The following is a 14,041-nucleotide window of genomic DNA, read 5'->3' as shown; positions in this document are numbered from 1 at the left end:
GTACAGTCCCTCATGGCAGCTATCCAGGTAGGAGAAGGCCATCCATTAACTTTCCTTGTGGTTAACTAGATTTCTACTTTTGGCTAGGGAAGTATTGTTTTGAGTGGCTGAGCTGTGTGTTTGTGTAACCTTATCTGTTTGCACAGAGAAGGTTGATGCTGCACATAAAGGAGGGAAAGATTGACAGACAGAATTACAGGTCAAAAGGTCAGACAGAGGAAATGTCTCTAAAGTCTGCAAGTACATGTATACTATAAGAGGTCCACGTGGGGGAAGTCAGGAAGCTGAGGATTGCATGAGGGACCCTCCAATACTTGGTGGTCTAAAATCTCCGATTTCTTTTTTTTGTAGGGAGGATGGAATATCAAATTGCTAACAATGTCCCAGTCAGTCTGAATGCAGTTTGTGGCTGTAGTATGTTAATTACCTGCTTAATGGCTTGTGACCTATAAAGCTCACTGAAAATGCCCTTGCTAGTACAATGTACAATTCTTATCTGACTGTGTCACACACAGTCAGATAAGAATAGCAGCACTGAGAATGTATTGAAGGGGGTGAAGTCTGCCACTTCTGATTGCCATAATACCCTCTTGTTGACTGACTCTGACTCACGCACACAAACTGAAAAGGGGTATTGAAAAGGGACCTCTGCATTTTGTTAATGTCACCAGGTTGTATGATAACGGATACAAAGTCCTTCTCAGTAGGCCACAGGACCATAAGAGTCTAAAGATAGACCAGTGACATGAGGTCATATGAGTTGGGCAGAGACAGGAAGTAACAATACTTGTTGCAGATGTACCTGTCACCCTGCACAGGAAGAGGGCTTAGGTAATAGTTTGTATATACATGTATGGTAAATCATTATATGTTTGCAATGGTTTTGTTTTTCAGTTACCTCTCACCACAAAATAATAATTAACACCACAAACATGAGACCTGTCCTTTTGAACATCTTGGATTAGGTCAAATGGCTCCTTAGGAATGTTTATATAGTTAACATGTATTTCACTTCCACCGCTTGGCCATCCAAATAAAATATCTAGTACTTCTGTACCTAGAAGCAAGAACATTGCATACTAGTATTGAGGAAATTTTGCAAGTCCTCTGTGTTCCATGATAGGACTTTCATAGAGGTAAAGAGGAATATTGGCACCAGCAGAAATTTTGGTCCACAATCATATCTTCTTTGTGTTTTCCCCCAGGATCCAGCCCAGAGACAAAACATACCACCTATCGACATCCTCTGGATTACAGGCAGCCAGGGAGGGAATTATTACTACTCGTTTGGAGGTTGTCATCGCTACGCTGCATTCCAGAGACTCGGGGAGGCGACTATTCCGTGCAAGCTGATCAGGTCTACAGTACAGGACCTGAGGACTTACCTGGGCGGTTCTACTCCAGACTTACTGTAGGTGGGCGTGGGGGGGGGGAGTTGAAATTTGCTGGTCCCGCACTTCTTGACTCTGGGACTTGATATTTGTGAAGGCATTATTGTAAACTAGTATATTCATTAAGGGTCAGAAAAATATTAAAACTTTTGCTACTGTATATTATTTGTTTGAAACTGGCAATAGGATTCAAGCTCTGAAGAGAGGCATTGACTGCATTGTACTATTTATCAATGGAAACCTTGATTAATCAATGGAAACCTTATTTATTTTTCTACTAACAGCTACTTTTGTGACCTTTGTGACTACACCACGAAAAAGGTGCTAAAATTTCCCTTCATCACCATTATGTCTTGTATTGGTGAAAAAGCTTGTTATGTAGTAGGAACTGTAGGAAAGGAAAACAACTGTTTATCATATCTCATGTGCTGGACATGCTACAGTCATGATTTTGGGGTAACAGATAGCTCTAACAGACTTGGAAATGGGTGTTTGAAGTCCTGTCATTGTAAAATTGCTCCTCAATGGAACTACTTTTGTATATAAATAATGCATAATATGACTTCAACAGACAATGAAGAAATGTATACTAAAAGAAAACAACAGCAAGTTTAGTTGTAAGTTGTATTTTTAAAATTCACTCTTGTGGTTAGATATCCATAAAAGTCTTGCACATATGGATCCACAGGTCTGCCCAACAGTTGCAGCTAAGAAATGACACATTAACTACAGTAGCTTAATGCAACACATGGTAATTGGCCAAGACAATGTCAGCAGTTGGACAGACGTTGAGTGCACGTTTGACAATGACATTGTCTTTCTCTTGAAATAGATTGCAGTTTGCAAGTCAACTTATTGCACATTAATTTGCATAGTGTGGCAAATGAAGATATTAAGCAAAGCAATTTACAAATAGGACCAATTTGGATTTGAATGATTTTTAGATGAAATAAATGGAGTATGAAAGAACCATGCGTAAAAGTTCACAAGAAGGTTAAGCTGCAATCTAATATCACATTGTTTTCAAACAGCTGACCTGAAATTATTATTCTGACAGCACTTAGTGAAATATTGCTGAGCAAATGCTGCATGTGATGCAGAGCTGTGCTTAAAACTGTTGATGAGATGTCAATAATAACTAGGAATGTGACCACATTGTATATACACATTGCTGCCTCCATATCATTGTAAACTTTTGACTCCAAGAATCCATGGCTGCACTTTCAAAGCAGCCATATATACACCAAGACCCTTTTCTTGTTTTTCTTGATCCTTGATTACCATTACCAATGGCATACTCTGCCATTTGCTGCTTCCCTGGTGTATCAGTGCTCGACCTTCATCTCCATGGCACGGAAGAACCCCGGCTGAAGGTGGGGCCTGTCCCGGCTGGACAGGTCCATCTTGGCCAGGCAGCAGGGGCCGCACATGCCATTGGGGTTGCGGGACAGTTCCTCCTGTGTCAGGACCTGGCCACACCGTGCACACGGCTGCTGGGGCACTGTGGACAGTCATAAGACATGGTCAGCAGTCATAATGGGCCATGTTTCATTTGTAATCCAAGTCGCAAGTTATAAAACAAATTTTTCAAGTACTGTAGTAAACTCAGAGGTAGGGATTTAATTTGATGCACTGGTACATTGATAACATTACTGGGACATTTAACTACATTTGGCATATTTGTTGATTGTCAGAGCCAATAAATAAAAAGGCATATTTTTTGCCTGAAAATCTATCATTACAATGGACAGAGTTCAGTGACCTACAAGCATTGGCTGATCCCTAAAAATCGGGCAGTGATCGAGAGGACACTGACCACATTCAGACCAAAAATAGAATTTGCGGACTAGTAACACAAGTCATTTCCCAGTGTGTGACACCAACAAAAAACACTTTTTTAACCAATGCTTTCTGGTAATTCATGGTAATTCACTTATGTCTGAAACTCTCTCAGAGCAGAGAAGGAAGGCTACTCACATTGTCCCTGGTGACAGACTGTCTTCAGGTGGGTGCGTAGGTTACAGGGCAGGGCAAACCGTTTGTTACACAGCGGGCACTCATACTTCTCTCACCTGGAATGCAAAACAACATGGCAATCAGAGATGCCAAAATTCGCCTCTTCAAACACAAACATACAGATAGCTGTGGTGAGTCCGGTGTATTCCGCACACCCACCTAAAACATCCGTACTCGATGAAAAAGACTTTAGGAACTTAATGAGACGAACTAAGAGCCTACCGGAATGTAGGACCATGTGGTTCTTGAGGTTGGTCAGCTTGCTGAAGCCCCTGTTGCAGACGTCACATTTGAACGGCCAGGAGCCGTTGTGGACGTACATGTGGCTCTTCAGGTCGCCAGGGGTCGGGAAAGACTTGGAACACATGGTGCACTTGTGGGGCTTATCCTGTGGGGAGGTCACGACAGACGGTAACCATGCAGCTCGGTAAAATGGATGTCATTTTTTAAAACTTGTTTTGAACGACATAGACCGATCCCATAGCCCCAAAATTATATTATGCATGCAGCCGTTCTCTCATTGGTCTAACCACTAATTGCCGTGATATCATTGGTTGAACTGAGACAGACATGCAGGGTCGGTCTATTACCACGGATTGCAACGAAGGCCTTTCAGCACCTGGGACATGAATGGCTTCGCTACGCATCGTGGAGGAAAAGAAGATGGCAAGAAGATATCAAAACATCAAGCGAAGTCTTTGATTTTGGTCATTTTTACGTTATAAGTTGGAGCTACACGTACTTTATTCATTTGCCTTTTTTCACTGTTGTATCTTACGTACATATTTTGCTATGTATAAACAATACCTTCATGTGCGTCATCCTATGGTAGTACAGGTTGGATGAAGCTGTGAAGCGTTTGCCGCACACCTGGCACACGTGCGGTTTCTCGCCGCTGTGTATCCGCCGGTGTGTGTTGAGGGAAGAGGACGTACTGAAGGCCTTACCACACACGTCACAGGCGTGCGGCTTTTCACCTGGGGGAGCGGAAGAAGGCGGCCGTGGCCAGACAAGGGAGTGTTAGCATTTCCCGCGCGTCAGTTCCCGTCAAAGTACAAAATAAAAACATGAAGATATTTGGCGGACATGCAGCCACTCTCTGATCGGTTGAAACCGCTAATTGCGATACTATGGTTGGTTAAGCTGATAATTGTGTGTGTGTTGACTGTTACGGGGTGAAGCAAAGATTGTTCTCTCACCTGTGTGCGTCCGCATGTGCCTCCTAAGAAGAGACGGCCTGTCGAACGCCTTACCGCACACATCACAAGGCAGGAGCGTCCTCTCGCCGTTCCGCCGCCGGGTGGGGGGATGTGAGGTGGGGGGAAGGGGATGTGCGGTGGGGGGAAGGGGATGTGCAGTGCGGGTGAGGGGATGCGGGGTGGAGGTGTGGGGATGTGAGGTGGGAGTCTGGGGATGTGAAGTGGGAGTCTGGGGATGTGAAGTAGGGGTGGTCTGAGGACGGAATGGCGGGAGGGCCGACTTCACTGAATGAGAGATCTAGTGTATTGACAAAGAGAAAAACAACGGTGATGTTTCAGACAATTAACTCTAACTTCCAACAAGGTATACGACTACACAACTTTCCTACATGTAGAAATGAAGACGGTTTACATTGATCTAGAACGATGTTATGTTGTGCGCAACAGATTGAAAGCTGTTGGCCGAAACTTTCTTCCCACTACGAAATCATCCTTTACCTGAGCAATCTGGTGCCCAAGATGGCCCGTCGCGCTACTCAGGGCCTTCTTCTCTTCCTCCTCCAGTGGCGGGGTGACCAGGGTGATGCTGCGGGCCGCCTGTGCGCGCGCGCCCGGGGACAAGTCTGGGCTGGTCCGCTTGGTGGGAGGATCAGAGCCTGGGGAATGAAAATGGTACCGTTCGCACATGTTCTTCAAAACTGTCGTTAAAGAGCTGAAGATGTCCCATCGTCTTGACCAGCTTTTTCATACTCCCATGATATTTATGATTTTTATTTTGATTTTTTTTAGATTTATTAATTTATCTGTTTTACGTCTATGCATTTCCCACCAGCGCATGGCTAAAAATATAGGTCAACATCTTAATGGCCCTCGGTATGCAGCTTTTGGGATCTAACTTATAATTTTTTGTGGTCTGTGGTTAGGTAATTCCTCCGACCCATGTACTGTCTTGCTTTGTCCATAGATTTTACGTGCTGTCACAGTACGAACATATACATACAGAGGCAAACACAGCTAAATAGCCATAAATAATACCTCCGTACAGTTACAGGAAGATAAGGAAATAATTCACGTTACCTCGCTCGCCCAGTCTTTGTTGCAGCGCAGCGAAGAGAGGGGCCGTGAACTCCAGGAATAGTCGCTGGCTCTCCGCCGCCTCAGCTGCGGGGTCGGTAGCCTCCCGGTCCCGCTGGAAGGACGCCAGCAGCTCGGTGTTGGGCGGGACGAGTTTGACAACCTTGAAGTAGACTCTGTCCTTCTCGCGGTAACCTACCAAACTGACATCGTCCTGTTTATCTGCTGACCTGTGGAAAACAAAGCCAGTAGATGGATAGACTGTTAGTTCCATAAACATATACTATAACCCATGGTTACCATGGTTACTTTTATCTTCAAATCCTTCTTTAAATTCTGAGACACAGGTTCACAGGTGCGTGTGCTTGTGTTTTTTTTCAACACGTCAAAAACGTAAAATGCAAATACTTGACGGACACGCGGCCACTCTCATTGGTCGAGCTACTAAATGCCATGCCATCATTGGTTGAACGTCAATTCGTCCATCGTCCATCGTCAATTACGATGGACGGTGAGGATCGGTCTATTCCGAAGAACTGGTATATGCCCGTTGCTAGGCTGGTCGCAAGGTCGAGGGTAGCGTGGTCTAGTTGGTAGACAGAAGCTCACCTGAGGAAGCGCACCCAGTTACAGTGTCGCACCCTCCTGTCGTCCACCACCTGGATGTCGTCATAATTACCAAACTCGTGACGTACCTGTGTAGTACGAGAAAACAAACGTGTCAAACTCAGAAGAACATCACACGTAAAACCCCACAAAAAATTAGTAGTACTAATTTCAAGAGTGCTAGCGACATTCAAACCCGCTCGATGTGCGCTATTTTGACGCCTATATGTGAGTCACTGGTTTGTAATGGGTGATGGCAGAAGCCAATGTACTCCCGTACATCGGGAAGGTTTGTATCAGCTAATGACGGTGATGTTTGGCCTTGTAGCGCACTTTCTCGCCACAGGCTGTACATGGGCAGCGTCATCTTCAATTGCTCGTAAATAAAGAAGGCCGATAGCTCGGGTGTTAAAGCACAATCGGGCACATGTTGTCCCGATGGGGTGGAAACATTTGTTTTGATTTAAAGGTAAGTGCCGAAGTGTTTCCTGACGAGTTGTACACCGAGAGGCGTGACCTCTCCGCTGCAGAGACAAATGGCGACCGTCAAGAGCTGAGCCGACGTCGGGAGACGCAAAGGCGGCTGATTGGCGTGTGGCTAGGCAGGGAAGGCCCCTTCAGGGTAACAAATTAACAAGTCACAGGAGTGCGAGCTGATAGAACAGGGAAACTTCGGCCGTCATTAGCGACGTACACGGGAGGGAGGAATTTGGGGGAAGGGTTGAAAAGTTCAGCGAGTCTCATAGAGTTCACGGGGCGCGAGAAGGTCACCTGAAGGCTGGCGAGTCGCGCGCTCGACGTGTGCCCGACCAAAGTCTGGTGTTCCCGTACATTCCTGTAGCACGGTCTACCTGAGAGCTGGGCAGGTAGACCGTGTTACAGGAGTTATTGTTTTAAGAAGCATCGCTGACTATCCTCAAGTTATAAACTTTAAGGGTCCCATCATATACGTCGTGCGATCGTTGCACGCTATCTTAAGACCATTTTTGGTATTTGGTTCTGTCACAGCACGCTTGAAAGTAAAATTGTACGGCGGCCTATTGCGAATGTGACAAGTGCAGTAAAGGTATGTTGCCATTTTAGATTTCGCGACTCCTTACACTTGTTCTGAAGTCTATAGAAACATGAATGGGAAGTACTCGCTGGGCAAAATCGATTAAAATTTAACACTCAAGTGTCGCTATAGTTTGTATTTCAAAGCAGATCTGCTACAAAACCTCCGATAAACTGATATGAGCCTGCAACGGTGCCTCGTCATATATTATTAGTTCGCCGTACGATGAGACCGTACAATCTTCTAACAGGCTGTGACAGAAGCCAACCACCGACAATGATATAAGGCAGCATTTTCTGTAGCAAGGCCGATGAAATTTTCAAGACACACGGCTATTCCAGTACTGCCCTCGGCTTGCGGTCGTACGACTATCGTACAACGTAAAATATACGCGGCCATCAGACAGTCCAGGAAGCCGGGATGCGGCCGGTCCGACAGTGGCACGTGGGGAATGTGTATATCATGACGTTTGATTGACAGGTTGATAGGACAAGAAATCGACTTGTGGATGAACATGAGCCATACATGTTGGGTGGAAGATCGCAATGTGCCCTGACTACCCACTGGTGTTGGTCAGAACACATTACGATCTTCCACCCCAACATCTGGTTGGAGCTTTAGTCAGTTCCGCAGCCGAGTATAGACTCGGACCGACTAACCCTAACACCTGCCGTCTGGTCATACAGAGAAAGGTCTAGCTAGTAGTACTACACACCGAACCGAGCCCCAACTATATATCTTATGGCTGCCTGTCTATAGCAATACCACCATCCAAGCCAGTTTAGCAATGCCTGCTGAACAAAAAAGCATGTAGTCTAGTTATTTTTACCGAACAGAAAAGTTTGTTGGCTCATTGATTACACCTGTGGTTCGAGCTGGTGGAAACGTAACGGGTGGGCGGGGCTCCGTGATCACTGGGACGATCTGATTGGTTGGGTTAATTGTATTAGAAACTTTTGACTCCAACTGACGAATCAAATGAAAGCGAAGGCAAGGTACAAAAACATGTCAGCCGTTGTACCCCAGTGGAAACTAACAGACTTTATGCCGGTTACTACTCCAATTACCAATTGCGTTTTGTTTCTACTAAACGTTTTATATATGTCTTATGAATTCATACGTTGATGCCAACTTCACCTGATAAACCTTGTGCTATATAGAGCCCGGTATGAAGTGAGAGCTCTAGAGAAGACCAAACAGGGTTGGTAAATTTGTTAACCCAAATACCCTATGTATGCCATGGTGTATACAGTAGTACAGTCACCAGGTCGCCTGTACCCATAGAAACGATCACAATGAATGCGCTGAGAAACCAGGAGTAATGTCGAAATTTCTAGTTACTATTCCATCCCAAATAACGTCTTCAAGGCTAGCCTCGTAACCCTGCCATCGGAAGCTTGCTGGTATCTATACGGTGCTGGAAGAGTTGCCAGCCCGCCAAGGCCCATTAGGACCCACCGGGTGTTTTTACGGCATCGGTTTCAATTCCGTTGCCCGGGAGGGTAGTAGTCAGAAAGTTCGACTGGAAAGATAGCTTTCAGAATTAAAGACCTATAGTCTGTATAGAATGGTACTTGGTAGTACCAGAATGCGTACAGCTGTTTTCGGGTGCATGAAACCTCAAATAGCAAAAAAATATATAATATAAGTATATACATACAGTATTAGAAACTAGCGAAGGAGTTGGGTTAAGTTGGAAACTTAAGAGGAAGTTATCTCCGGTCTAGAATACAATTATTTATCAAGAATATAGCATCCAATTTTTTAAAATCAAGGTGCTACTAGTAGATTTTTGCTGTTTGAAGGTCTCCTCGCCAATACATGTAGTTCCCACGACACGAGCGGGACTAATTTGGTTCTGGAAGACGGAGGGGGGCAAGGATTGGTCATGAATAAACTTCCGGGATAGACGGCTTTATTATCACGTTATTATTCACTGTAAATAAGGACAAACAGAAGAAACAGCTGGCCGCACGATCCGTGAGGTGCACGTGTGTTCTGTACGGTACGATTTGTAGACCAGGGTGGAGGGAGACCTCCTTGGTTTTAGCTCCTACCATCGCTCTTCTCTTAGCTTACTTTTATATAAAGTTGACTGCTCCGATATTGGGAAAATGTAGACACACAGTGGCTTTATGAATATCGCATTTCTTTGTTTGAAATCCATCATCAAGGCTTCATCTGGTTCATATTCTCCGACCCAGTATGTAGTAAGACGTGATGGGTTATTGTGTTTTCCTTACTGGACATTCGTCTTAGGTTACTTATCGTACAATTTTGATGCTGTACAATGTAGTTAGTGCACAAGTAGGCTGCCCCGGACTCACGCACGACTATCCCAGGAATGCCCTCACTTTGCGATCGTACGACGATCGCAAGACATATGTGACCAGGACGTTTGCATAATCCTGTTATGGATATAGGCTTTCGCGCATATTTCCAGTACCTCATTTTACTAACGTTAAATATTTTGACCCCCATAGCACCATAGACTTGTCGCGCAACTTGCATATACTTGTGTGATATATACTTATACTACAACTTATAACTAGACGTACGGAATTGATTTATCGTACTTTTCTATAAGTGATAGATTACATATATCATTGTTGATTCTAGAAGAAAATCGTCCGAATTGGCATTCAGTGAATACCACTAAGTTGGGCAACGTCAACCTACCATGCGTATTTCTACCCATCCGATAATCGATTTAGAATACTTAAAAATACAACGCAGTGGAGATCGGGGTGCTGAAAGATTATCGCCAAAGTCTTCAAATGAAGAATATTTTAACTGGACGGATTTAGCAAAAAGGGGTTTCAGATTTTACTATACGAAGGCGATGACTTGGTAAACAAACCCACCCACGGCCCTGGTATTGTCCCGAAACTTTGATCTCTACAAATGTCTCATCCCCGGAGCGAGTCAGGACCGTTTCTCAGAGTGTCTGGTGGCTTTTCATGTCCCAAATCTGGAAATAGTTGTGCTTGATTGCAGAGTAATCGCCCGTGCATTGTTTATGTTGTTTTAAGTGGTAGTAATTTGCCTGGTGAGTTTTCTCTATCTGAAGCACAAGCGGCTAGCCACCGCGGGCGATACTTATAATGTTCTCTGTATCAGTGTATCCACACAAATACAATCAAACTATCCAAAGAAAGAGAAAACTTTTTCACGCTTTTTTTGGCAATGGTATTCTTTATTATAGAGTCTAATAGTAATTTGAAAGGTTTTTGAGCAACTAAATATGTCTGTGATTTCTGTTTTTTTTTTATATAACAAGAGCATGTGACAACGCTGCATATGATTTTCTTCCTCAACTAAAGTAAACAAAATGAAACAAAACAAAACTAATTTAGAAAATGATACACTTTCAGTCTGGAAAATAAGGGCTAACGGCAATGCTTTCATGGCAGTTCGGGAGTTGAAAATACCCTCGGTCAAGTTGGTAAAATGGCAACCCCGCCGTCAAGAGTCCCATTATCTCAGTAGTACCCTGAGTCTTGCAACAACTTTTATAATCTAATCCCGAGACACTTGGAGGAGATTTAACGGTGTGCTCAACCTCACACAAATAAGTGATCTCCTGTTTGAGTACTCTCCAAGCAGAGGTTGGATGGGAAGACTGTGATCTTATTCTGGAGACCTGTGCATTTTGTTGGAAACGGGGCAACTAGTCAAGAAGGACTCATAATCTTGAAGTCCCACCCAGCATCTGCTAGTTTGTGGTACAAGGTGCACGCGCTGACATCTATGAATATCTGGTATTTGTTGTACCCTTAGCGAGAAGGTTCGGACAATTCTTATGTAAAATCAGAGGCGAACGTCGTCCCTTTGCCTTGGGACAAGCCGCTCCTTCGCACGACGGTACCGCGAGGCGAGAGACGTGCGATCTATGAATTATTCCGTGCTATATGAGTCCTCGCTTAGCGACTTGTGGCAATCTCGCGATTCCTTGCCATTAAGGACTCTCGACTAGCCATGGACTAACTCTTCAAATTTCTGAAACTGCGAAAAGTCACCTTTGGTTTCTATACCAATAGTTTCAGACCCCAAAACCCGATCCTCTGGAAACTACTGATATCTGCAACTGTATCAACACAGACATGAATATGTATGCAGAATGTTTCTAGGATGACACCGTTAATTTATTAGCTTCGTGAAATTCATGAAGCGAAATAGAGAACATATGCGCGATATTCATATGAAACGCCTGCGGAAAATCAAGCTGTACAACTAGTTAGAAGTGCATTAACGATTTTAACAAATCTTAAACCGCTTCGTAAAATCATGGAGGTAGAAATTAAGTTCAATTCATTTAAAAGTGACCCCCGTTTTATATGTAGTGTAGTATAGTGGATGTAGAGGGTCCAGGCGAAAACGACTACATGAAAATGAATACATGCATATAATAAACGAACATGTATAAACCATTATTTACTAGGAGTATAATTAGGGAAGAAATAAGTTAGGTAAGAATACATTGGATGCAGACCCATGGATTGCGACACAAAATATACTGGTATGCTGACCGAGATTGGCCAAATCTCATACCATTCGTGGGAACGTCCATACTACGCTGAAAGTGGATACACACAAAATCGCAATTCTTCAGATTTAGATTGATATGACGCCTATTTCTGAAGATATAAACTCACCATATCAAACTTAACAACTGATATAGCGCCATAGGTTTTACTCATTAGCGACATGCAAACCTTTCCTCGCCAAAAATAAATATACCAGAATTTTATCTGACAGGTTTTATGAAAAGTTTGGTAATGTAGGGTGTTGGTAACTTACGTCGTCCTTTTTAAGATAGGTGTAGACCTCCAGTCTGTCGAGCACGACTCTGCCCTGGTCGGGCAGGAAGACGGTCCCGGGCCGGAGAGTTTGTGCCGACCAGACGCTGATGCTCATCTCTAGGAAGTTGGTCTGGTCTCCTACGTGAGACGGTCCCACGGCTAGCTGCGGCGGGATCAGGATGCAGCTCTCCATGCCTGCGGATCGGTCGGCCGGGCGGGACTGTCGGCTCGGCGGTGTGTCTCTTGTCATGCACCGTTCTCAGACTACCAGAGGTCACTATACTCCCCTGCAGCAGTGCTCACAGCGGTACGGTCAGATTTACAAGTGCCGGGCTCCTAAGCTGCGCACATCAAACCATCTCTGTGCATAATCTGAGAGTCCAGGCATTAGCACATGCACGGACTGCACGCTGGGGTAATGCACTCGCTTGTTTACAGGCAATCTACATATGTAAATGTAACCTCTCTTGTGCCTGCCGACTTCTCCTCGTGTCTTCCGAAAATGTAATGAACGTGATGTCCTCTATAGGAGAGTGAGTACGAAACGTCGGCAGAAAGTTCAGGAAATGTCGCCAAATGTGGTCCGTACGGGTGAGACGCGCCACCAGCTCTGGTTGGAGCACCGAAGCTGGACCACCTTTTCAATCGCGGTCCTCAGGGTTGCTAATTACATAAAAGCAACGCGCAAGCAACAAGTTTCCATCAAAAACACACGACGGCAATTTTTGTACCATTGTTTTCTAATCAGGCATCAAAGCGCCCAGGCCGTCTCCGCTCAGAACCGCCGATTAATTCACCTGTTGGTTTTACACTTGTGGGGATAATGGCGATGATCTGGTGTAATCAAGACTCCGTCTGCGGCGCTACGGCGTCGGGCTATTTGATCGCATCGTCCAAAAAAATGAAAGCGTTCAGAATGTTGTTTTTTCTAACAACTCGAGATGATCCAATTTTATCCAATTTCATAATGCAATAATACTTTTCCCCGACCGATTTGACAATGCGCTGTATGGAAGTATAAAAACGCACACGCCACAAATATGAATTAATGTATGGTTTATTACTAAAATATTCACAGGTTCACAATATTTCAACGAAAATATTAACAGTAATTTGTGGAAGGGGAAAAGTAAGAGCATGTCCAATTTTTCTTTCAAACTTTGACAGGGGATTTTATATCTTATCCGTGATTCCGGGTCCTATTTTGTGTCTAGCGAATGATTCAGTTGCGCGTGTTATAACAACAAGAACATTATGATAACAGTTATATCAAACTACCCTTTGAACTATATCTGCACATGTTCTGTCTATTATTAACGCCCACTGGTTCTATGTTCAATTCCCAATGGAAATAACATAAGAAACGGCCCGACCATTGTTTCTTTATCATCTTATTCATGTTGTCACCTTTATTGATAGACAGAATGGTGTTGTTGTTTTGATAACAACGTGATGAACGTTAACATAACACCTTTCCAAAACACCGCATCGCTGGCGAGTCTGGCTCTAGGACTGTGTTTCATTTCCACTATATTACTTGTCTGGACTTGTTGATTCGCCAAAGATTAACTGACAAGCTTGCATATAACCGCCCGACTCGGCTATGCCCACACCCACATATGCTTCAATTCCGGAGGTTTATATCATTACTAAATAATGAGATTATCTGGTGTAAAAACAATATGTATGTAATATTTCAGGTAACCGTTACATGTATGTTCACATGCACTGACAGAAAGTTGAGAAATTAACTCAGGCCGCGGTCACATTCGTCGCAGGTCGTCGCACGATTGTGATGTGCCGTAAAGAAGTATGACAGAACCACTGCCAACCGACCGTGAAGGACAGTTTCAAGACACATGTACGACTATCCCGAGAATGATTTGCGATCGTACAACG

At 44.1% G+C, this 14,041-nt stretch overlaps 2 protein-coding genes across 4 annotated transcripts in view; one reads left to right on the top strand and one right to left on the bottom strand.

Annotated features, from left to right (window-relative positions):
- LOC109474874 (sulfiredoxin-1-like) overlaps positions 1 to 2,634 on the top strand; it is a 4,948-nt gene extending 2,314 nt beyond the window's left edge. For both annotated transcript variants that reach the window (XM_019775336.1, XM_019775337.1), the window contains exon 3: positions 1,206 to 2,634. In XM_019775336.1, coding sequence (XP_019630895.1) covers positions 1,206 to 1,415 — 210 coding nt within the window. In that variant the 3' untranslated portion in view covers positions 1,416 to 2,634. The remainder of the gene's footprint in view (positions 1 to 1,205) is intronic.
- A 54-nt stretch (positions 2,635 to 2,688) lies between these two features.
- On the bottom strand, positions 2,689 to 12,427 carry LOC109474845 (zinc finger protein 629-like). Of its 2 annotated transcripts, none has more exons than XM_019775290.1 (9): positions 12,141 to 12,427; positions 6,290 to 6,375; positions 5,684 to 5,910; positions 5,105 to 5,262; positions 4,607 to 4,904; positions 4,215 to 4,384; positions 3,619 to 3,795; positions 3,369 to 3,453; positions 2,689 to 2,892 (listed from the first exon to the last, which is right to left on the bottom strand). In XM_019775290.1, exons 1-9 carry the CDS (start codon positions 12,390 to 12,392, stop codon positions 2,717 to 2,719), a joined length of 1,629 nt encoding a protein of 542 aa, XP_019630849.1. In that variant the 5' UTR covers positions 12,393 to 12,427; the 3' UTR covers positions 2,689 to 2,716. The 2 variants fall into 2 exon arrangements, with proteins under 2 accessions (XP_019630849.1, XP_019630847.1); XM_019775288.1 differs by having other exon boundaries at positions 2,719 to 2,892; positions 3,369 to 3,463; positions 3,630 to 3,795.
- Between the last annotated feature and the right edge of the window lie 1,614 nt (positions 12,428 to 14,041).

Source organism: Branchiostoma belcheri, unplaced genomic scaffold, assembly GCF_001625305.1.
Source record: "Branchiostoma belcheri isolate BF01 breed outbred unplaced genomic scaffold, Haploidv18h27 scaffold32, whole genome shotgun sequence".
In the NCBI taxonomy this organism is placed as follows: domain Eukaryota; kingdom Metazoa; phylum Chordata; class Leptocardii; order Amphioxiformes; family Branchiostomatidae; genus Branchiostoma; species Branchiostoma belcheri.
This window is presented reverse-complemented; position numbering and strand designations above follow the sequence as displayed.

Excerpts from the sequence above, each read along its gene's own strand:
- LOC109474845 (XM_019775290.1), bottom strand. The coding sequence starts at position 12,392 with ATGACAAGAGACACACCGCCGAGCCGACAGTCCCGCCCGGCCGACCGA. Across the intron at positions 5,911-6,289 it reads AACTGGGTGCGCTTCCTCAG|GTCAGCAGATAAACAGGACG; the intron begins GTGAGCTTCTGT and ends TGTTTTCCACAG. Across the intron at positions 4,905-5,104 it reads TTGGGCACCAGATTGCTCAG|ATCTCTCATTCAGTGAAGTC; the intron begins GTAAAGGATGAT and ends TCAATACACTAG.